Source organism: Peromyscus leucopus, chromosome 18, assembly GCF_004664715.2.
Source record: "Peromyscus leucopus breed LL Stock chromosome 18, UCI_PerLeu_2.1, whole genome shotgun sequence".
Taxonomy (NCBI): Eukaryota; Metazoa; Chordata; class Mammalia; order Rodentia; family Cricetidae; genus Peromyscus; species Peromyscus leucopus.
Window position 1 is genome coordinate 1,386,109 of NC_051078.1, and position 24,963 is coordinate 1,411,071.

At 40.8% G+C, this 24,963-nt stretch overlaps 2 protein-coding genes across 2 annotated transcripts; both read left to right on the forward strand.

Moving 5' to 3' along the window:
• The first annotated feature begins 1,204 nt into the window (after window positions 1-1,204).
• On the forward strand, window positions 1,205-10,874 carry LOC114681802 (olfactory receptor 6C4-like). The gene is made up of 4 exons (XM_028855511.2): window positions 1,205-1,367; window positions 5,962-6,023; window positions 6,847-6,899; window positions 9,923-10,874. Exons 1-4 carry the CDS (start codon window positions 1,205-1,207, stop codon window positions 10,872-10,874), a joined length of 1,230 nt encoding a protein of 409 aa, XP_028711344.1.
• An 11,007-nt stretch (window positions 10,875-21,881) lies between these two features.
• On the forward strand, window positions 21,882-22,820 carry LOC114681803 (olfactory receptor 6C4-like). Its single transcript, XM_028855512.1, has one exon. The coding sequence runs from the start codon at window positions 21,882-21,884 to the stop codon at window positions 22,818-22,820; it is 939 nt and encodes a 312-aa protein (XP_028711345.1).
• Window positions 22,821-24,963: the final 2,143 nt, after the last annotated feature.

Below are 24,963 nucleotides of genomic sequence, written 5' to 3' on the forward strand. Positions count from 1 at the left end.
TGCTTCTGTATTTTGTCCAGACTACCTGTCTATTGGTGAAAATAGGGTATTGAAGTCATCCACAATCACTGTGTTGTGATTAATTTCTGACTTAACATCTACAAGTAGCTATAGCATGAAAAATGGGTGTGCCTGAATTTGGGCTATATATATTTAAATTGCAATAGCCTCTTGGTATATTGTTCCATTACTGAGTATAAAGTGACCTTCCTTGTCTTCTGACTATTTTTGGCTTGAAGTCTACTTTGCAGGTGTTAGGATATCTACTAATGCTTGATTTTTAGTTCCATTTGCTTGGATATCATTTTCCACCCTTATACCCTGTGATGGTAGGTAACTTGACCACACACAATTTTCCAACCCAAAGTCCATATGTAACTCTAAATTCCTGAGAAAGATATCAAAATTCATAAAGTTTGTCTCCAGGCTATACCTAGATCATGTTCCTCTGGTCTAGTTCCTTATTCTCTGGTTTTCTCAAAATGAAGTGTGACCTTAGAGGAGCTGACCCATGATGTTTACTATAAAACATCTCAAAATGAAGTGTTAGCTTAGAGGAGCTGACCCATGATGTCTACTATAAAACAATCTCTTTCTAGCCAACTGGGTCAAGAATTACCAACAAATAAATGTTCCCCCAATGCTCTATAGTAGATTACACAAGCCCTTCTTCCTTATCATACTGTTCTTGTTTTTTATTCCCTCTGTTGTCTTTTTCTTGATTCCTACTGTCATAGTGTAAGACATGTTGTTGCCTTCCAGTCATCTCTCAAAATTACGTCTCTCTAAAGAGTTCTGTACAGTCTAATTATGTATCATGTCAGCTTTCTCAAATGTTTGTGTTTGGCATATTTGTCCATTAGATTTCCCTGTCTAAAGTCAAATAGGAGTTGGGGAAAAAACTTGTGCACAAGTTAAAAACAGATTGCTTATCAATAAGCAGCCTCAAGTCACAATATTTCTCACACCAAGTGGAAACTGATGTTGCTGTTATATACAGGCTCTTGGCCAAAGATAAGAACTGATGTCCCCAAGGCTTTGTTCCTATCCACCAATCAATTTGAAAACCCTCTCGCCAAGGGGACATTCAACAGCTGTCAGGAGAGTCACATGGCAATTACTTCCATTGGAGAAATCTAGAGACTGGGGCTGTATTGATTTTTTTAAATGTTAAAAATGATTGGTCAGGAATGCCCGTGAGTACATGGAAGGACAGTTACTACATTTTATGGAGGAAATAGAAGACACGGGATCTCTAATCTCCTATCGCAAGAACATTATCAAGGTACAAAATACTGTTAGGAAAGAGGAGGAACTGCAGGAGGAAGAGCTACAAGCCTGGCCATCGCTCATATTCCTTGTCCAAGGTGTGAGATCGCCACAGCAACAGAAAACAAAAGCATTATGTCCAACACACAATAAGCTGCTCAGAGAACATCTTATTTCCTATTTCCTATTATTTTTGTATCCTATTATTATTTTTAATCATTATGTTGCTGTCATTTCCTTAAGGCTTTTATACTTTGATATATTTTATAATTTTATATTTTATACTTTGATAATTATTATTTGATAATTATCATTTCATACACATATATAATGGATTTTGGCCCTTTTCACCTCCCATTGCTCTCTCTCTCAACACCCTCCCTCAGCCACCGGAACGCTTTGTCTTCCCAATAAATCCTCCCACTTTCTTGTGTGTGTTGTTTTGTTGTTGATGATGATGATGATGATACTGTTGTTGTTGTTTAGTTTGTTGATTGTTTTGGTTTAATTTGTTTTCCTCTTTTTGTTTCCAACTGAATTTAATTAGGGCTTTTTATTTTTCATTTTTCAAGCAAGTCTTGATTATTCCTATGAGCATGGATGATCCTGCTGCTGTCTTGCCCCTCACGATAGTCAAGCCCCAACTCAGAAGCTTTCCACCTTTCTGCATAAAGCCTTGGGTCATGCCCCAGGTATATCCAATGTCTGAACCCCATATTGGTCTGAAAAACTTCCATCCTGTGAATACAAGGGGTCCACTAGGTCATCAAAGTGACAAACTATATCTGAAGTAGCCAATGAGAGATCAGAATCCAAGGAGAGATGTGGGGATTCAAATTCCTCATCACCCAAGCTTGGTATATGGAGTGTCTTGGCCTCTGTCAGGAAGGAGTGCAAAGGCCCAGTGATTATCAGATGGTTGTCATTTCCTCTGGGAAACTCCATCTTCACACAACCACTGCCAGAGTCTCAGGGCCCTCATTGTTCCCACCACCTCACTGGGCTAATTAGGGCTTCTTGCATGAGCCTAGGTAGAGTAATATTTGCAGGAACATGAGCATCTTGTCAGTGGCCACACCAGGAAAGAAAATGATGCATCTGCCCCCATCTGTTGATGTCTTCTTGAGAGATTCCTCAGAGCCTCTCTGAACTTTTTCCCCACTCTCCTATTAAAAGTTCAATTTAAAGGTTCTTGATTAATAGAGTTCATTAGCACAGTCTAGATGTGGGGTCTCATGAGATTTTTACTTCTTTCCTCAACTGACGTGGCTGAGGTCTCCTCTGAATTAAGTAGTTTAAATATGATTTCAAGATGAGCTCTAGTGAAATGCCCGATAGTCTAAGTTATTCAGAGGGCTGAGACAAGACCGGTTGAGTCCAAGGAAACCAGTCTAGGCAAAATAGCAAGACTGTTTCAAACAAACAAGTAAAAGAATACGACCACTGCACTAAAAATGCTCACATCTACTAATCAGAGATTAAGCACATAATCAGGCTCAGACCAATTAGAACAGAGAAAATGAGGCTTTGAAGACATACCGCTTACTCATAACTTAGTAAGTCACACTTCAGAGGACTGCTTGATGGCCAGGTAGTAGTAAATTAACACATTTAAATTAACATGAAAAGAAGTGACAAATGAATGCTAAGTTGATATGCAAAAAGAAGGGTAGACTTTTCCTATTAAATTTTCTTAAATTTGTGAATTGTTGTGAACAATTATTACACTAACAAGCAGTGATGGAGAAGCAGGCAATTTAAGGTTTATGCCATTTTCCATCCATTCCTGGCTCCCAAGTCATGATGTTTCTCATGGACGTTCATGGTTTCATCACACAGAATTTGCCCTGAAGGCCAAAGGTATGTATATTCTCAGTTTATAGTTATATTAACATTACTTTTTGTGATGGTAAATCATGAAGTCGTACCTCTTTTTATTAAAAAACATGCTTGTTTCACAACATTGAAACAATACAAAACAAAAGTGACTACAGCTAATGCTTTCTGCTTTCAGAACTAAATGACTTTGTTCACAGCAGTGTATCAGATACATCTTTCCAAGTGAGTTCACATAAACCTCTTCCATTCTTTTTTTTTAAGTGATATATTTCATTTAGTAATTCAGATATGGCAAAAGTGTTATATTGATGGAAGTTCAAATTGTTCCCAACTGTTAGCCAGGCATGATGATGTAAGCCCAGTTCTTAGATACTTTGGAGGCTAATATAGGAGGGGGGCAGTTAAGGCCAGCCTGGGCTACACAGCAAGATTCTGGCTCAATTTTTTTCAACTTCTATCATTTACAAACCTAACACAAATGTCTTTATAAAATTACTGGTGCATAATTGTCCAGGATTATATGTAATGTGCACATGGCACTTCAAATGATAACATGGAGCTATTTACAATAATAATAATAATAATTACCAGGATATGCAGAGCTTAGAACTTCAAGAAGACTGGACTTGTTCTATGTGTCTTATTAATTGTACATTCTTGGGGACAACAAAAAATGGGTCCCTGAAATTTCAGTAAGCTCAGGAATGAGTCATAGGGTTTCCTTATTGCAGAAATCTTAAAAGTCAAAACAATATAAAGTACAAAGATTTTTGATATCCAAGGCTCCTGAGTAGAACACTAACCTTTCTGTGAAAGAGTGATATGACCAGTGACCTGGGGCACCTTTCCTGATTCTGTGCCAAGACTATGTCTACATGAGAAGGAAGGGCGTAACACCCAACAAGGAGGGTTAGTGGATATGAGATGAAGTCCCAGACACTGAGAGCACTTTCCCCTGTCAGTGGGGAGAACGTAGACCCCTCCTGAAATCATTTGATTTCTTTCCTTCACTAACAGATCACTCGGTGTCCTGAAAACTAAAGACAAGGGATAACTGTATAACAAAATAAGCTTTATACCGTCTTTCTAGTCAATTTCCAATGCGGTGTTGAACAGAACTGATTTTTCCCCATGTCTCCTCTGTTCATCTGTTCCTCTCACACAAAGCATTCTTTCCTGTGTTCTCATAAACGAAATTGTCCTTGCTCCACATGGAATACTCTTTAGAAGATATCTATAGTGCTGTCTGGGTTTCCATGAATTACTTTAATTTGTGTTTGTCTTGAAATATTCTTATTCACCCATCAATTTTTATAGAGAATTTTTCTAAGTATAGCAATATTAGTTAATAATTATTTACTTCCGGACTTGAAATACATCATTCTATATTTTCCAGGCTTTTAGAAAAAGAGATCTGACGCTATCCTGTTTCTGCCTTTGTATGTGAGTCAGACTTTTGTCTTTTACAGCTTTTGGTAGCATTTCTTTACTTTTTATGTTGGCATCTTCACTATAACACCTATGGGAAGGTTCTTCTCTGGTCATGTCTATGTAAGGTTCTAAACACCCTCTGTGTTTAGATGCCCACTTTTTCTACTTTCCTCTCTAGGTTTGGAAATTTTCTGCTATAATTTTATTGAGCAAAATATCTGTGCCTTCTAACTTTGTATCAGCTACCTCTACCACCTCAATGGATCCTTAGCTTTCAGCTCTTGAATTCTCAGAATTCTTGGAAGTTTGAATCACATTCATTAATTTTTTTCTTTTTATATGTCTGAATATATTATCCTCCATCCTTGAAATTCATCTTTCTACATGATCTTTTTATAATGCTTTCTGCTATGATTTTGATTAATTATTTCATTTTTAAAATTCCTATTTAGTTCTTCCTCAGTGTCTCAATTTCCTTGCTCAGTTTCTCCTCTGTGATGTTGAATTTCTCCTCTAAGTTACTGACCATTTCTTTCACTTTGGTAATCTTCTTGTCTGGGTTCTGAATTGATTCCCTTTGTTGATAGGCTTATTTGTGTTATCTATATTGTCATTGATCCTTTTTAAAATGGACTCTGGATTCTCTCTCTGAACTTTCAGTTATCTGTGTCTTTGTTTTCCATTACCGGGGAGTGGTGAGGCTGTGGGTGTGCCATGGTGGGCATAGTGTGCTCTTGTCTCATGTTTTCTGTGTTTTCTTGTCTGTTATACATTGGTTGGGATGGATATGTCTTATAGATTTAATTTTTTATTAAATTTTCCCACTCTTTGGTTTGTTTGTTTTGTATGTTAGTCTTTCTGGGGAGTTTCCCTGCTGCTATTTGGGAAAGAGATGGGTACAGCTGCCCCTCATGATTTGCCAGCAATCCTGGCATTGACATGAAGATGAGCACACTTGTGCATCTCACTTGTGTCCACAATCAGGGTCAAGACAGTAGTATTGAAATACTAGTTGGGGAAAATGTCACTTACAGATTTTATTAGTGCTAAGCATATCAATTTTTAAGTGACAAAATTACAGGATATGAGAAAGAGGCATGAGGGAAGGGATGAGTGATAAGGAGAGCATATGGATTAGACGTATAGTAGGCAGTAGAGAAACTATTGTAGAAATATGGTTTTGTGTGTGCAGTAGAGATAATCATGAAAATTTTTTTCAAGTGAAATGGAAGTCATAACGCACTAGCTTAATAAAGTACAATAATGAATAATAAAGTAGTAATAAAATACAAAATGCCAAAAATACTAAACTACAAAGTGAAAAAACATGAAATAGGAGCTATTCTGCCCTTGCCATCCCTTTTAAATGGGATGATACAGTCTTTCCCTCCCCTTGGATTGCCACTTGTGTCTTCTCCATAGGTGATGAGGAGGACTCCGAGCCTCTAGTCCAGATAAGCAAGCAAGTCACTGTCTTGCCCCTGGTGAGCGAGGAATGGCACGTGGGAGAGGCTTTTCTATGAGGATGTGGAGGACACATTTTAGAACCTCCGTGTGTTCCAGGTTCCACGGCACACTTCCAGGGAGCCTATGGAGGCCACCCTGACAATGACAGAGGACAGAGAGTCGTTTTCTCTGGCCAGCCACTTTCTGCTGTGTACTATTATGCTCACCCTGCCTCAGTCTACTCTCGTGTTACCTTTCAATAATGGAGAGAGAGTGAGTGAGTTTGTGTGTTTGTGTGTGTGTGTGTGTGTGTGTGTGTGTGTGTGTGTGTGTCCTGGTGCTGTACATAAGAACGGTTCATTGATTGGCAGTGACAGTTAACACTGGTCAATGGAATGGTTGTGGTAGCCAGGATGGCAACACCAGGGACTACCATAGTATAACCTGTCAGGCAGCCAGGTCCATTCAAAGGTAAGTTCACTGATGTGCAGCTAATGCTGGTCAGCAAGTCGAGGCAATCATCATCTTAACTACTAAACATTTGACATCTCCATCCAGCACTTTACCTGTCTCAGTAACTCTGATTCCAGTAGTTGAGGAGTTATGCTCTTCTGAGGGAATCGTGTTACCCTCCTTTTTCATGATCCTTGTGTTTCTGTGTTGCAGTTTCCACACCTCTTAGCTTAGATATCTATTCATTTTTTTAATATCTATTCATTTTGAGCATAACATTCTATATTGATATTTTTATGGTCATTGGTGATGTATTGGGTTTGATGTCACTGTTATAAGAGCCTAGTTTTTTTTCCTCCTATTTATTCTCTTCCCCCGCCAGCCCCACCTATCCTTTCTCTTGCCTAGCTACTGGCTGTTCAGCTCTTTAGCAGACCCATCAAGCGCCTTAAACAGGCAAGGTGAGACAAATGCAGCACATCTTCACATACTTAAACAAATGCAGCACAAACAAAAGTAGCACACCTTTACACAGTTAAAGTCATATTCTGCAGCGTAAACAAATGAAACACGTCTTTTTCCAGTTAAAATAATATTCCACAACACAGTCCCTAACATCACACAGTGATGACGGGAGAAAACTCCTGTGACAGTGACATCAAACCCAACACATCACCAATGATCACAGAACATCAACATAGAATGCTATCACTTTAAAATATCACTAGGTTAGAATTATGTGGAGTAGGGCCAGTGAGGCGGCCCAGAGGGTAAAGGTGATTTCTGTGTAAGCCTGAATACCCGAATTTAATCCCAGGAACCCACATGAAAGTGGAAGGAGAGAACCAATTCCACAAAGACATCTTCTGACCTCTACATATACACCATGACATGCAGAGCCATGGACACATATCATGCATGCATACTATAATAAAAATAAATTTACAAAGTTTTAGCTATTGGGGATAAGTGCAAAAATAATAAATGATTGATAAAGAAAGGAGCCAGAGAAAAGGCTAAAATAATGGGAAAACAAATAAATGGTAAGTGAAAGGAGTGGAGAAGAATGTCATGGGGGGAGAGGAAAAGAACATGAGATTAGAAAAGGAAGAGGAAAAAAGCATGAGATTAGAAAAAAAATTTTAAACAAAAAAAATGTGATTGCTCCATAATTAAATAGTTTGGAAACCAAATTAGATAAATGTAAGAAGGGAAACTGCTTTAAAATATATGGGTTTTTTAAAGTAGTGCTACTAAAAGTATAATAGAAAGTGAGAAAAAGAGTAGACACAGGAAGCAAAAAAGAAGACCACCCAGCACTGAAAAACATGTGAACAAAATTAGATGAGTATTTGAAGGGAAATAAGATATAAAAAAAAACATATTTTTAAATGCAACGATGTAAAGACACTACAAAAAATATAATAAGGAGAAAGGGGGCGTCACAACAGTCAAGAAATAAAGAAATGAATGAAGTGTTAAATACCTTCTTTCTGTGTCTTCAAAAGTGGAAGGCTGTCAGCTCTAAACATGCGAGGAGAACCGCTTGCGGGTTTCTGTCTTTCCTGTGAGTTGTGCTGCTGATTCCCGGTCGGTATGTGGTACGTGAAGTCCACCAGGGCTGACCTTGCTCTCATGTATTTCCTTCTTTGCATACCTGGAGTCTCTGCCGGTCATGCTCAGCTTTGCAGCCCGTGGGCTGGGCAGAATCTTTCACACTCGCAAAATGCCCCAGATTATGCCTCCTGGGATGCCTGATGTTCTAGCCCAGGTGTCTTTAATTGCGTTGGGACGCAGCCAGCGTACAGAGATCTGCACCAGGGAAGAGCCTGCCTTTGTCTACTTGTCTGTGTTCCTCTAGAACGTCAGCATTTGGAGGTTCTACAGCAGTTAAGATGGCTCCAGAAGTCGATCCACCTGCTGAGCTCAGACCCAGGCAGTGTCAGACTCAAGACTGTCAAATTCAGCTAAGATCTGCTCCCTCCCTGAGGGCTGTGAGCTAATCCTGGGGTCAGGACTGCAGAGTATTTTCATCAGAGCCTATCTGACTTACTTTTGGGTGAGAATCTGCTCCCCTGCCCCTGCCCAGTGTCGTGGAGCCTCCAGGATGGAGCTTCATTCATCCAGTGAGGTCTTTCTCATGCATTGACAGTCTTTTTCTCCACACATTACAAAAATCCTATCATGGCCAATTTCCAAAGCTCTTCATCCTTTTCTCCTGAAGGGTATATTGATTTTCTTATTCTGACTCTTCTCCTTCACTGGGCACATGCCTGTTATCTTATCCAGACGTATTCTGGCAGAAATATCTTAAAGAAAAACATGGTAAATGAGGGGGATTATGTCAAATATATATTATTGACTAAATGTATGTATACTGAATATATCTTTAATAAGGAAATGAGAATTTCAGAGCTATGGAGAAGACTCTAGAAAAGGCCAAAATAAAGAGGCTCTTACAATAGTTTCATAGATGTTCAGAAACCTACTCCTCATTATATAAAAGATAATTCCTCAAATTCTCAAAGTAGGGTATAAAAAGCCCCCATCTAGCTAAGTTCTTCTTAAGAAACTCTTAAGTGAGGCTTGCACATTTGTCTTAAATGTCCTTTTCTAGCCACAATAAAATCACATACCAATACATATAAATACAAAAAAAAGTCAGAGCAGTAATCTAACAGGAGATTCATTATCTGTCCCTCTGGTGATGCCATCTAGGATGGAAGAAATGGGACCTGACAGAAAGAAGACCGCCAGAAGTCAATAAGCAGAAAAGACAGTGATATCGATAATGGACCACAAATTCCAAAACTCAGATGGAAGGTGGGGACTCTTCAGTTACCATAATTTTAATGAAATTGTTTGCCTACTAAAAGTTCTTCAACTGTGAGTTAACCTCATTTATTCTCCCACTGAAGCCAAGCAAGTGATGTAAACAGGGCATCTTTGCAGAATTAATCGACATAATAAAAGAGCAAAAGTACAGGAATGCTCCGGGCATGTGCTCACTGGCACCCTCACCAGGCTCCGATGAATAATACCAATCCAACACTGCACAAATGGCCCTGGTTAAGCTAAATGAATCAGTCACAGGACAAAACCAAGGTCATGGAAAGGGACAGGTCAGGAAGAAGGGTGTTTGATAAGGGTGGAAGGGATATAAAAGAGGGTGGGGGAGAGACAGTAACCAGAATGCATTATAAGTAAGAGTAAAATTGTCAAAAAATTAATTAATTGTTTTTAAGTAGAGGCTTGTTCAAAAACAGAAAATAATTTAGGGATGTGTTTACAAGGAAAGCATGCAGAAATCATAAAAAGTCACCATAGAAATTATAAGTGGGCACCAGGCTAGCAAGATGACTCCAGGGACCTGACAGGGAGAAGCTTGCTGCAATTCTAAATAATAATGATAATAATAATAATCTAACCTAAATATTCTAGACTTCTGTCCTATCACTGATTTAACTCCTCTGTGTGTTCACAGACAGCCAGTGTTAGGAGTTAAAAATCAGACTTTAACTGAATTCATCCTGCTGGGACTCACAGATGCACCAGAACTTCAAATCTGTGTTTTCCTATTCCTCCTCCTCACATACATTCTCAGCATTATGGGAAATCTCACCATCATCATCCTCACACTGCTGGATTCCCACCTCCAGACACCCATGTACTTCTTCCTCAGGAACTTCTCCTTCCTAGAAATCTCCTTCACATCCACTTTTACTCCTCGAATGCTCGTCAGCATCTCTACAGGAATTAAGACCATCAGCTTTGCTGGCTGCTTCACTCAGTACTTCTTTGCCATCTTTTTAGGAGCCACTGAATTCTGCCTTCTGACTGCCATGTCCTATGACCGCTATGTGGCCATCTGCAAACCCCTGCACTACACCACCATCATGAGCAACAAGGTCTGCACCCTGCTGGTCCTCTGCTCTTGGCTGAGTGGCTTCCTAATCATCTTATTCCCAATCATCTTGACCAGTCAGCTGGACTTCTGTGCATCCAATGTGCTCAATCATTATTACTGTGACTATGGGCCCCTCATAGAAATAGCTTGTTCAGACACAAGGCTGCTGGAACGCTTTGACTTTCTCTTAGCAGTAGTGACCTTGTTAGTCACCCTGGTGCTGGTGATTCTCTCCTACACTCGCATCATCAGGACCATTCTGAAGATCCCTTCTGCACAGCAGAGAAAAAAGGCCTTTTCCACATGTTCCTCCCACATGGTTGTCATCTCCCTCTCTTATGGAAGCTGCATCTTCATGTACATAAAGCCTTCAGCAACAGAAGGAGTTGCCTTCAATAAGGGTGTGGCTGTGCTCAATACCTCAGTTGCCCCTTTACTGAACCCATTCATTTACACTCTAAGGAATAAGCAAGTAAAACAAGCTTTCAATGATGTGGTCAGAAAAATAATGCATCTTTATTCCTTTTAGTGGCCTCAAAATAAATGGAAATGTTGGTTGACATTCAGGCTATGCCTCCTCTTTGTTGAAGTGATTTCTCAGGGAAGCTTGGTGTGAGCTGGTGTCAGCAGTCTATTTCAAACTAGTTCAAGACTTTCTGCTATCTACCTTTAAAGAATGAAAGAGCCAGAAAAATTATCTTGGCAGACTGTAAACAGAATACACTACTTAAAAGTCTTTTGCTTATTCAAAACGACTCTGAGAGACAATCTTATACCTGTCAGAATGGCTAAGATCAAAAACACTGATGACAGCTTATGTTGGAGAGGATGCAGAGTAAGAAGAACGCTCCTCCACTGTTGGTAGGAATGCAAACTATAGCCGCTCTGGAAATCAGTGTGGTGGTTCATCAGAAAATTGGTAACCAATCTACCTCAGGACCCAGCGATACCAGTCTTAGGCATACACCAAAAGGATGCTCCATCCTACCACAAGGAACTATGTTCATAGCAGATTTATTCATAAAAGCCAGAAGCTGGAAACAACCTAGATGACCCTCATTTAAAGAATGGATGAAAAAATGTGGTATATTTACACAATGGAGTATTACTCAGCTTTAAAAAAAAATGGCATCATGAAACTTGAGGCAAATGGATGGAACTAGAGAAAATCATCCTGAGTGAAGTAACCCAGACTCAGAAGGACAAACATAGTATGTACTCACTCATAAGTGGATAGTAGATGTAAAGCAAAGGATAACCAGGCTACAATCCACAGCCCTAGAGAAACTAGGTAAAAAGGAGGACCCTAAGAGGGACATATGGATCGCCCTGGGAAGGAGAAATAGATTATATCTCCTGAGTAAACTGGGATTGGGGAGGGAGTTTGAGGGGAGGGGAGGGGTGATTGGAACATGAGGGATCAGGATGGTCTAGTTGGGGAAAGTATGGAGATGGGGAGCAATGAAAGAGATATCTTGATAGAGGGAGCCATTATGGGGTTAGGGAGAAACCTGGCCAGGGAAACTCCCAAGAATACACAAGGATGACCCCAGCTAGGACTCCTAGCAATAGTGGAGAGGGTGCCTGAACTGGCTATCTCCTGTAATCAGATTGGTGACTTCCCTAATTGCCACCATAGAGTCTTCACCCAGTAGCTGATGGAAGCAGATACAGAGATTCTGGTCTGTATAGTGAATTCCAAGCCAGCCAGGGCTACATAGTGGGAAAAAATACAAATAATATGGACAACCACAGATGTGAATTTCCTGCTAGTTTCCAACAGACACAGTATTTGCCTCTTAATGCTGCTTTACTCCTATAACCTGAACCTGGTGGTCAGATGTGTAAATGTAAGTCTTTGTGGTGACATTCTAAACGTTCATGCTCTTGTCAGATGAACTGGAGAGGAAGGAAGCGTCATCAACATAAACCACGGCATTCACTGCGCATGCCAGCCACCTTGCTGTGCACATGTACGTCACAGACGCTCACACAACCGTTGTCTGAGCAGTGACAAGAAACTAAGTCCAGGAAAGGTCTATATAAACAGCCCCCTGGCACTTGCAGAAGTTTTCCAGGTTCTATACCAAAAACATTCACATTGCCAGAGGGGCTTCCTGTGGCCAGATGCTAGGAACCAGAAGAAAAGGTCGAAGTCTAGGCATCCACAGGTCCTGCATTCATAGGCATCCATTTGCAGTTTTCTACAGCCCAGAGACGAATATGAGAGTGCAGCTGCCAGACACCATTGTAAGTCAAGTCTCCCATTACGCCTTCTCCAGACTGGTCCTCTAGGGATGTGAGCATTAAATTGTGGATTTGCAGGGCAGTGGGTAGAACTAAAAAAAAAAAAAAATTACACTGAGTGAGGCGACTCAGACCCAGAAAGAGAAACTCTGAATATTTTCTCTTATGCCTTCAAATCCCTAGATGTCTGTGTTTAACCCAGAGCCTCTGTGGAAGTCGTATTGCTGGGGACTGACCATTAGAGGGGAATGAAACATCTTAAGGGAGTGGAGATAGTAGAACCCTGGAGGTATAAAGGAGACCAATGGGCAGTGCTAAGTGGGGTGGAGAATGTTAGGGTAAGGCAGAGCAGAGGTGGCGGCAAGGATAAGTAACACTAAGGACATTTGGGAAAGCCACATAGAAGCCTACTGTATGATAAGCTTTTTTAAAAAAGAATGAATATATATATATGGCAGTTGTTGGCTGCTGGGGAGGGAGAGTCAATTCTCTTCAAGGTGGTAGGCCGCTGGTAGGATGACCATGACCCATTGGATAGCCTCACACTCATGTGCCTATGGCCAGCTGACTGAACTCAGTGCATTATAAAACAGAAAAGAGGTCATGGAGTTGGGAGGGGAGTGTGGAGGGATGGGGTCCAGGAGGATTTGGAAAAGAAAGTGGAGGAAGAATATGATAGAACTGTTAGGTTCAAAACAGTCCTCCACAATGGCAGTGCTGGTGACAAAGTTCTAAACATAAGGACTTTGGCCAGGTAAACAAAAGGATTATTATTGGGTAAACAGAGGCCAAATGGCTTCCCTTAAACCACCAGGAATCTCCCTTAATCCTGCCTAGTCAACTACCTCAGGCAAGGTCATCTGGTTCCCAGTCAATCTGAAAATTCCTTATCAAATTTAAAGACACACACCCCACAACTGTCATACAAAATCCACTGCTTTTCCACTGTTTTACTCTCCTCTCTGTCCCCCACCCCTGACCCCACCCTGAGAGACAACCTTGACAGTGTGAACCCCAAAATACCTTTCTTTCTTCCCATGGAGTGGTCCAGTTGGGTGGTTTCCCTGTGCCCTCACTTACAAGAATGTAGTGTATACATGTACAAAATTCTCAAATAATGCATGAAAGGTACCTTATCACAAAGAGAAATACACTTATAAATAAGCATACAAGCTTTTGGAAAGAAATACGACACTTCCCTGACACTCTTCAAAGCATTCCACATACATGCATACTTTCAGTGTGTGTGAAGCAGGCTCTGTTCTTGTGCCCCACTGGGCAGGTGAGGCAAACCAGCAGAGAGGAGAGGGGTGATTGGCTAAAAGCTACACATATGTACATTCCCATTCCATCCATTCTTTTTTTTTAGCGAACTCTGACTAATACAGATTGTGGTACCAGGTGTGGTTCTTTCTGGAGAAACAAATTTGTATGGATGAATAAGACCACTACCACAGTTTAAAGTTAAATTTGAAGCAATCTTTAATTAAATATTGGGCAGGTGGATGTGCTGTGGGATAATGCTCTTGTACACTGGCTTAATAAAACACTCGAATTGGTTTAATAAAGCACTGATTGGCCAGTAGCCAGGCAGAAAGTATAGGTGGGACAAGCAGACTAGGAGAATTCTGGGAAAAGGAAGGGCCAAGTGAGGAGTTGCCAGTCAGACAGAGAGGAAGCAAGATGACAAGGCAGGACTGAGAAAAGGTACCAAGCCACATGGCTAAATATAGATAAGAATTATGGGTTAATTTAAGTGTAAGAGCTAGTCAGTAATAAGCCTGAGCTAATGACTGAGCAGTTATAATTAATACAAGATTCTGATTAATTATTTTATAAGCGACTGTGGGACTGTGGGGAGGGGATACCAGGCAGGACAAGAGACCATCTGGCTACATGGATGGGCTCTGGCAAGTTCCATACCCGGATTCCCAGAAAATGGCCCTGAGTCACGTTTTGCAAGAGCTTAAGAAGCAAAACCCATAATTCACCACATTTCCCACAAGGTCCAATCAGGGGCAAGCTACATCCTGATGTATCTCCTGCTTATGAACTTCCTACCCACATGTGATTAAATACAACTGGTGTAGTTGGGTCCAGCAAACTTGTTTAAGAGAATGAAAACATGTGGCTTGTTGTGTCCCATAACCAATAGCCTCCAGCACTTCAGGAATTATCTGTCCTTGGGCAAGGAGCATGCAGGTCACAGGCATTTCTGCTTCATGGATCTCTGAGGCATAGTAATTAAAACTTAAAACATAGCTTTGGCTCTCACATTAGGAGTCCTTGAAGGGCTTACTGTGGTAATAATAAGTCGTGGTATTTCCGGAAATGAAATAGATTGGAAGCCTACCATATTTTTATTCTATCTGTACAAGCAGAAAAATCGTTGAACAAATGAAAGGGGCATTCATTATGTTGGATCGTGGTAAGAGGGAATCTTGGCCTGTGAACCAGTTTCTAGACTTGAGCCATTCTGCATACCCAGAACCCCTTGAATGAAGGGAAGGCTAGGTCCCCCTTGAGGAAGGACCTTGCTAAAATACCTAACAGTTTTACGGTTAGCCTTCCTCTCATCCTTTTCTAGAGGGATCTGTGGCCTTTTACAAAGGCCACCATACACTAGGGGAAAGGAAACAATCAGACTTTCTAGGGTCTGTTGGGTACTGATTCTGAATTGATGCTAATTCCAAAAGACCCCAAGAAGCCTTAAAGCCCTCAGTTAAAGTAGAGGCTTATGGAGGCCATCATGGAGTTTTGGCAAAAGTGCATCTACCAGTAAGTCCAATTGGTCCCCCAGTCTCACCCTATAGTTATTTCCCTAACTCCAGGATGTATAATTGGGGTAGATACACTCAGAAGATGGTAGAATTTCCCACACTGATTCCCTGACCTGTGGAGTGGGGCCATTATGGTTGGAAAGGCCAAATGGAAGGTATTGGAGTTGCCTCTACCAGGGAAAATGGTGAACCAAAAAGCAATATGTTCAGAAGTACTTAGACCTTGAAGAAATCATTGTAGAAAACAGTGATCATTTTCTGTTATCTACAGAGTTGTTTTCTGAAGGAGCTTTACAGACTTTGCATGACTTTGGTCACCACATGGTCCTGCCACACCTGGAGTGTCTTGCAGTATTGGGTACTGCAAACAGTACATAATAAGGACAAAAGCTGCAGGGAGGTGATGTTTTCCTTCAGAAAACATACAGATTAAATCAGGGGCCTTTGTGTAAAAATTAGTAAATACACCTTCGCACAGCTGTTTAGGGTTCATTTCATAGAAACGGTTCCTCCCAGCTGCCAGAGAGACTAAATTACCTCTTGGAGTGACCCTCTTTCTTCGATTGACCCTCACAACACAGAACATGCAATAAATGACTCCTAATGATCTACTGCTTTACTCACAGATAAGGTCCTTATCTGCCATCATCAGAGAGGCTTTCTCCTGCTGCAGATAGAAAGAAATACAGAGACCCACAACCAGACATTGCAGTGAGGATTCAAATTGGCTTTAGTAATAAAAACCAGAGTAAATGCTGAAAGATCAGAGAAGCAAAGCAGCCAGCTACTAGAGAGACTTCTTTACCTCTGCTGAATCCTCAGACCGAAAGGGCACCCAAACGGTTGGCAAGAATTTCCACATACAACCTGACAAAGCTTAAAAAATATTCTAAACACACAAAAGGAGTCAAATGCAGTTTCTTGGTAACTGTCTTTTCTCCAGTAGCCTCTGTGTGTTGGCAGTGATAAGAAGCACAGCTTCTTGCATCCCTCTTAGGATCCTCCTTGTTTGCTAACTTCTCTGGAGCTGTGGGCTGCAGTCTGATTATCCTTTGCTTTACATCTAGTATCCTCCTATGAGTGAGTACATACCATGTTTGTCCTTCTGAGTCTGGGTTACCTCACCCAGGATGATATTTTCTAGTTCCATCCAATTGCCTGCAGACCTCATGATGTCATTGTTTTTCATTGCTGAGTAGTACTCCATTGTGTGCAAGGATCACCCTGGGAAGGGGAAATATATGAGATCTCCATGAGTAAACTGGGGGTGGGGGTGGGGAGGCAATGGAGAGCAGGGGATGGGGGAAGAGAACACAGGGAATGGGATGGTCGAGCTGGAACAGGGATGGCGTGGGAGAGCAAGGAAAGAGATACCATGATAGAGGGAGACATCATGGGGATAGGGACAAACAGGGTGCTAGTGGAGTTCCCAGAAACCCACAAGGGTCTGTCCCTAGTGCATGAGTGGGCTATTTGGAGCCCAGTGCCTATGGTGAGACACCTTACACAGCCTTGGTTCAGGGAGAGGGACTTGGACCTGCCTCAACTGAATGTACCAGGCTCTGCTGGCTTTCCAAGGGAGGCCTTGCCTTGGAGATGCAAATCGGTTGGGGGGAAAGCTGGGGAGCAGAGGAGGGAGGAGACGGGGTTTGGGTTGGTATGTAAAATGAATAGAAAATTTCTTAACAATAAAAAGAGTAGATTATTAAATCTTCTTTAATCCAAAAGAAAAACAACTGTTAATCTTACATATTTTACATCAGTATGGATTTTAGCTTATTGATACAAATTTAAAGTTAACTTTGTTATACTGTATGCATATTTCTGCTCTTGTTTAGGATATTATGTTTACACAGCTCATTTAAAAATGTAATATATAATTAAGAAATATGGATTACAGGATCTATCCCTGGTGCATGAGCTGGCTTTCTGGACCCCATTACCTATGGTTGGACACCTTGCTCACCTATGATAAAGCAGGGAGGGGCTTGGTCCTACTTCACCTGAAGGTACCAAGCTTAGCTGTCCTCCATGGGAGAACTTACCCTATTGGAGGAAGGGATGAGGAGTCGGGGGATAAGGCAGGGGGAAAAGGAGGAGGGATGAGAAGGGGATCTGTGGTTGGTATGTAAAATGAACAAAAAAGTGTTAAAAAAGAAGTATGGATTAATAGTAATCTATAATAGCAAACTTATAGTCATGTTAGATGTGTTTTTTAAGGTCATACAGAGATATATTTCAGATAGATAGACAATCTTCAAACACTTCAAAGACCTACAGAATATGGCAATTAAAATGCTTTAAGAACTTCAACTTTTCTTGACAGTGAGACACATCTGCTCCTGACAGCACCATTACTTCAAAAAAGATGATGGGCATTGAAGAAACTCCATATGGAGTTTGCTTTATTTATTGGAAAAGCAAGTCATGTGGGCAAAGAAAGTGCCCTTGCCTCAATTGCTGTCAGTATGCTGTACAAATTGGACGAGCAGGACACAAAACAAAGTGACTGCAGAACTTTGCCAAAGAAGGTAAGAGAGTCCTTCAAAAATCCTGCTTCACAGATAAGTCTGTCAGATATGCTAGGCCTGTAGGCCGAAGATGGATGATCCAACATTACAGAGGAACTTTGGGTGACTGTCCAGGCAGCCAGCTATTTCTGACATTTCTCACATTTTTTGGAAGTCACTTGCTTGCACTTCCTGCTTACTCAGGTAATACTATTTCATTCTCGGGTCTTTGATGGAGTTGAAGACTAGATAGTTATAGTGTTTCTTTAGTTATAATAAAAGATAAATTAGATATAAAACTTTAGACTCACCAAGATAAGAGAAATAAGTATTTTCTCTTATTTTGTCATATGCAAATGGATTAGATAGTGTTACTGTAATTCTTAATAAATGTTTTTGTTGTATATAATCTTACTATGTTAAAGTTAAAACCTTCCTTTTTAATTAGACAAAAAGGGGGAAATGCTGTGGAATAATCCTCTTGTAAACTGTAAAGATTTGTCACTCAAACTGATTTAATAAATCACTGATTGCCAGTAGCTGGGTAGGAAGTTAGGCAGGAAAGCCAAACTGAGAATTCTGGGAAGGAGAGCAGAGTCAGAGTCACCAGCCAGACACAGAGGAAGCAAGATAAGGATGCCACACTGAGAAAAGGTACCAAACCAAGTGACTAAATATATAAGAATTATGGGTTAATTTAAGAGTAAGAGCTAGTTAATAATAAGCCTACACTACCAGATGAGCATTTATAAGTAATATAAAGCCTCCAAGTTAATTATTTGGGAAGCAGCTGCTGGGTATTTGGGAACAGGCAGGCAGGAGAGAAACTTCCACATACATGACATTACACACAGAGAAAGAGAACTTAGAACACACAGCTCTAAATGTGATGTCTCCATCAAATGTCTCCCCTCAAGAGCTCAGGGAATGCCATGGAAGAGGAGCCAGGAGTCGGGGAGACAGAGTTGATGGAGGACACGAGGAGAACAAGGCCCTCTAAGACAGCTGAGCAAAGTTCTTATGAACTCAGACGACTGGAGCAGCAGAGGTCCTGCGTGGGTCTGCACAGGCCCCCTGCATATATACTATAGCTTTCAGTTTATACTTTTATGGGACTCCTGAATGTGAGAATGAGTGGGTCTCTGCTTGTGCCTTCTCTTATGGGTCTTTTATTTTTCAGTTGACTTGTCCAACCGCAATATGATGGTTTTTACTTACTATATTTTGTTTTGTTATGTTTTGTTGTTCTCTCTTAGAAGCCTGTTATTTATAATGAGAGACAGAAAGGGAGTGGATATGGATGAGAGATGGGGAGGGTAGAAACTGAGAGAAGTAGAGGGAGGGGAAACTGTATTCAGATTATACTTTATGAGAAAAGAGTCTATGTTTAATGAAGGCAGAAAATGTAAAAAAAAAAAAAAAAAAAAAAAAAAAAAAAAAAAAAAAAAAAAAACCACTTCTTCAAGATTCCATATAGAATGACAATCAGCTAAGACGTTAAGACTCGTGAACTGAACAACTATTGGATTCTTGGCCTTACTTTTGGGAGGCAGCCATTGTTGGTCCAGTCTAACAACAACCCTTAAGCCACTCTAGTAAATCCACTATATGTGTGGGGGGGGGGGTATGTGTAAGCCACGTATATACACACACAACAACAACAACAAAAACAACAACACTATCAGTTCTGTTTTCTTAGAGAACCCTGGGTAAAACACTTCACTTTCTCCCAATTCCACAGTTATTGCTTCAGTTCCCACAAGGCTATTACTCTGACTCATACATGGAGGCAGCTTCCTCATGGGTCTGTTTGGAGCATCTTCCCTAGTTACCTGTTAGATTTAATTCCCAGTACTATTTTTGAGAGAGGCTAATTAGCATTTCCTGGGCCTGAGTCTCATGGCAATCGCTTATCCTCCAATGGTCTCTGCAGAGTAAATTAAACAAGAAGTACATTATTTAATCTGATATAAAGTTGAAAAGACGCCCATGACCACCCCTTCAGACAAAATACAAGAAGTGACACTCTCAAGAGTTCACTGTTCCTGCATCCTGTTGCTTTCAATAGGCAGCCTCTTCGGGAATTACAGGTGGAGTCTGTGTGGACCAATGAAAGGGGCAGTAAGTTAAAGATGAGGAGATCTAGAATCTTTCTTTCTGACAACCTCCCCAGAAGCCTGTACCTGTGCTTTGTGAGAAAGGAGTGCACATGTTTTGTCAGATAGGAATGTTCCATTGGGTTACAAATTCCATCTACATCTGATGTCTCCATTCTGACTCACAGCACCAAGAATCCAGAAGCCTGAGTCTGTGCTTTGTGAGAAATCAGGGAACAGGTTAGTATTAAAAACTAAGTTTTACGGGCGTTGGTGGCACACGCCTTTAATCCCCGCACTCGGGAGGCAGAGCCAGGCGGATCTCTGTGAGTTCAAGGCCAGCATGGTCTACAGAGCCAGTTCCAGGACAGGTCCCAAAGCTACACAGAGTAACCCTGTCTCCAAAAAAAAGTAAGTTTTAGTATTAGTTACTATTCCAACATCCATCCTCATCCACCCTCTCCATTCTGACTCACCCCACTTAAGACCCAGAGGCAAATCCCTCAGTACCTTTCCTGTGTTAAAAAGTGAGTATGTTCACCCTTTCTTGGGTCTGAAGACATCTGAATGTTTTCTACTACCCTTTCTGCAACTTTGTTTTTAGTAAAGAACACATTTTGACCTGTTTTGAACATTTTTAATAGTCAAGGTAACCATGAAGTAAAAAGAAAAGTCTTCTGTCCTTTACACAAAAGAACAACTCTGGGCAACTTGGATTTTTCCAAACGCTAGTCTGTGCACACAAAGATAGAATCACACTGTGTGGTGGGGGACAGCTTGCTATTTTGATGGTATATTATAGTCATATCTAAGTCACAAAATATAAATTTCCCATATTATTCCACTATAGAAACAATTATTTTTTCATTTACCTACTCATTTAATTTTATTGTTTACAATATTTTATTAATAGAAGGATGAAATGAAAATATGTGCACATTGACCCATGTGTGCTTGTGCTGAATCCATTAGATTCTGAATCCATTCATATCTGATTATATATGAATAAGAAGCTTTGAAAGATAAAGCAGAGAAATTCTCCAAAAAGAGAATACTAATGAACAGAAAGTGTTCCAAAAACCCAACTACCATAGAAAACCTTTACAAAGTCTCCTCGAACAGAGTGAGCAAACACTGAAAGACCTGTGGGAGAGCTCGGGAAACCCTTCCTAAGAATATTGAAAATCTTGAATAACAATCCCATTGCAGTAAAACAAAAAAAAGGAAAGAGAAAGAAACAGAGACAGAGAGACAGAGAGAGACAAAGAGAGAAAGAGAGAGAGAGAGAGAGAGAGAGAGAGAGAGAGAGAGAGAGAGAGAGAGATTCACACAGAACTCAGTATTTGAAGGTTTTTTTTTTTAGCTATGTCCTATGCACAAAATCTAAAACACATAAAGAGGGCCACAAGAAGGAGAGAGAGATGGGAAGATGGAGAAAGAATGGGACTCCATCCTACCCTGTGCCTTGGGTTCTTAGCAAACAGAGATTAAAGCAGAATAGAATATACAGAATAAAGCAGGTGACGAATGTGTTGGAGATGGCAGCAATAGAGTGGATCATCAAGACACTAAGGCTGGGGAGAGGTGGGAGGTGCTGCTACATCCTCTGAGATTTGAAGTAAGAATAAGGCATAAAAACTAAAATTGAAGAAGATGCACCCAGGAAAGCCCAGGTGGGCATGGCACTGCTCTCATCCAAGACATAGGACACACATTTTAAAAGAGACTTTGTGAAGGGCAAGTTTCAAACAAGCAGACATGGTGTTTGGATGATGCAGAACAGTTGAATTTCCTAAAAACAAACTTTCAGGAAGACTCTGAGGCTTCCTCTCTGTACTGCTAAGCTCAGTTCACCTTCCTCACCCACTTCTCTCTTTCTCAGCTTCACAGGGTATCAAAGCAGATGATGAAAAATCAGACTTTCAGTGATTTCATTCTCCTGGGACTCACAGATGCACCAGAGCTTCAAATCTGTGTTTTCCTATTCCTCCTCCTCACATACATTCTCAGCATTATGGGAAATCTCACCATCATCATCCTCACACTGCTGGATTCCCACCTCCAGACACCCATGTACTTCTTCCTCAGGAACTTCTCCTTCCTGGAAATCTCCTTCACATCCACTTTTACTCCTCGAATGCTTGTCAGCATCTCTACAGGAATTAAGACCATCAGCTTTGCTGGCTGCTTCACTCAGTACTTCTTTGCCATCTTCTTTGGAGCCACTGAGTTTTACCTTCTGACTGCCATGTCCTATGACCGCTATGTGGCCATTTGCAAACCCCTGCACTACACCACCATCATGAGCAACAGGGTCTGCACCCTGCTGGTCCTCTGCTCTTGGCTGAGTGGCTTCCTAATCATCTTATTCCCAATCATCTTGACTAGTCAGCTGGACTTCTGTGCATCCAATGTGCTCAATCATTATTACTGTGACTATGGGCCCCTCATAGAAATAGCTTGCTCAGACACAAAGCTGCTGGAACTCTTTGATTTTGTCTTAGCAGTGGTGACCTTGATAGTCACCCTGGTGCTGGAGATTCTCTCCTACACTCGCATCATCAGGACCATTCTGAAGATCCCTTCTGCACAGCAGAGGAAGAAGGCCTTTTCCACATGTTCCTCCCACATGGTTGTCATCTCCCTCTCTTATGGAAGCTGCATCTTCATGTACATAAAGCCTTCAGCAACAGAAGGAGTTGCCTTCAATAAGGGTGTGGCTGTGCTCAATAACTCAGTTGCCCCTTTACTGAACCCGTTCATTTACACTCTAAGGAATAAGCAAGTAAAACAAGCTTTCAATGATGTGGTCAGAAAAATAATGCATCTTTATTCATATTAGTGTCCTCAAAATAAAAGGAAATGTTGGTTGACATTCAGGCTATGCCTCCTCTTTGTTGAAGTGAATTCTCAGGAAAGCTTGGTGTGAGCTGGTGTCCACAGTCTGTTTCAAACCAGTTCAAGAATTTCTGTTATCTACCTTTAAAGAAAGAAAGAGGGGGCAGGAGAGATGGCCCAGAGGTTAAGAGCACTGGCTGCTCTTACAGAGGTCCTAAGTTCAATTTCCAGCAACCACGTGGTGGCTCAGAACCACCTGTAATGAGATCTAGTTCCCTCTTCTGGCTGCAGGTATACATGCAGGCAGAACACTGTGTATATAATAAATAAATAAATAAATATTTAAAAAAAAAAGAAAAAAAGGAATGAAAGAATGAGTTATTGTATTCCCCCAAATATTGTGTGTGCTAATAAACTTATCTGGGGTCAGAGACAGAGCAGCCATAATATTAAACATAAAGGATAGACAGTGGTAGCACATGCCTTTAATCCTAGCATTCCAGAAGCAGAAATCCATGTGTTCAAGGATATAGACAGGCATGGTGACTCATCATGCCTTTAATCCCAGAAAGCAAGCCTTTAATCCCAGGGAGTGGTGGTAGAAAGCAGAAAGGTATATAAGGTGTGAGGACCAGAAACTAGAAGCATTTGGCTGGTTAAGCATTTGGCCTGGTTAAGCATTTTGGCCTGGTTAAGAATTTCGCTGGTTAAGCATTCAGGCTTTTGAGCAGCAATTCAGCTGAGACCCATTCTGGATGAGGACTCAGAGGCCTCCAGTCTGAGGAAACAAGACCAGCTGAGGATCCGGTGAGGTGAGGTAGCTGTGGCTTATTCTGGCTCTCTGATCTTCCAGTGTTCACCCCAATAACTGGCCTCAGGTTTGATTTTATTAATAAGAACATTTAAGATTCATGATACAAAAAGGGCAGAAAAATTATCTTGGCAGACTGTGTACAGAATACAACTAGCTAAAATTCTTTTGCTTGTCATAAATTGGAGGATCAGCCTAATGACTGCACCTCTATTATTTCAATCATCATCTCTTAACTCCTCAATTGATAATTATCAAAAATGCAAACAGTGTCAGAAATTGCTACCTCTTTCTCAGAAGAGATTATTATACTATGCAGAATATTCTTTTCTAGATCACTTTTCTTTGGGCTTTAAACAATTGCTTTCTAGAGTTTCTTACTCTGATAATTCTTAAGATTGCCTCTCTGGCTAAGGCGATTGCTACGCAGACAAAATGCTTGCTTTGAAAATTTGAACCTGTGTTCAGATCCCAGCACTTCTGTACTAGCTGGGCACAATGGCTTACACTGTAACCCTAACATGCAAGAAAGGGCCAAAGACAAGCTGATTCCAAATATTCACTGGTCAATGGCCTGAAAGGTAAACCACAGGTTCAGTGAGAATTCCTGTCTCAAATAATAAGTTGACAAGCCATTGAGGAAAGACACCAGATGTCAATATCTGGCCTCCACACCCTCACCTATTGGCAAGTATACACACACAGAGACACACAGAGAGAGAGAGAGAGACAGAGAGACAGAGAGACAGAGAGAGCCCAATTTTTTAAGAAATCTCTTCAAATCTTGCAAAGTCATTTCCTATTATATAGCAATGGATTTCATGAGTACTCCCACCCAAGAACATTTCTAACTGTTCCTGAGAACAAAATAAAAACTGTTATGATGGAATTATCTAGACTCTTTTTAAAAGAAGACTCAGAAAAAGAAAATTACAGGCAATCTTGGCCGTAATAGAAATCTACTAAATGACCATGAAGTAAGGGCATGCCTGAGATTTAAAGAACACATAAAAAATGATTTCTGGAGAGACTAGGATGAATATTTAGGGTGCGTTGCCATGTTCTACTATATCCACAATACCCTGCATTCAAAGACTCTTAAATGCTTCTTTGACCTTGCCAATCATTGTAGTCATAGCACCTGAGTTCCTGTACACACAGAGCCATCTGGGTTCTAATAGGTCAGTTCCCATTGTCTCCATGACCACTCCTCCTACTATTATTCTTTGTAAATGAAAACCATCACTGAATCGTGGTGGTTCTGGTGCCTTCTCAAAATTATCAACCTCACATCCTGGGTAGATGTAGGGCCTCATAAGGGACAAATATTTTAGTC

Excerpts from the sequence above, each read along its gene's own strand:
- LOC114681802 (XM_028855511.2), top strand. The coding sequence starts at position 1,205 with ATGGAAGGACAGTTACTACATTTTATGGAGGAAATAGAAGACACGGGA. Across the intron at positions 1,368-5,961 it reads GCTCATATTCCTTGTCCAAG|GTGATGAGGAGGACTCCGAG; the intron begins GTGTGAGATCGC and ends TCTTCTCCATAG. Across the intron at positions 6,900-9,922 it reads AAGCGCCTTAAACAGGCAAG|ACAGCCAGTGTTAGGAGTTA; the intron begins GTGAGACAAATG and ends GTGTGTTCACAG.
- LOC114681803 (XM_028855512.1), top strand. The coding sequence starts at position 21,882 with ATGATGAAAAATCAGACTTTCAGTGATTTCATTCTCCTGGGACTCACA.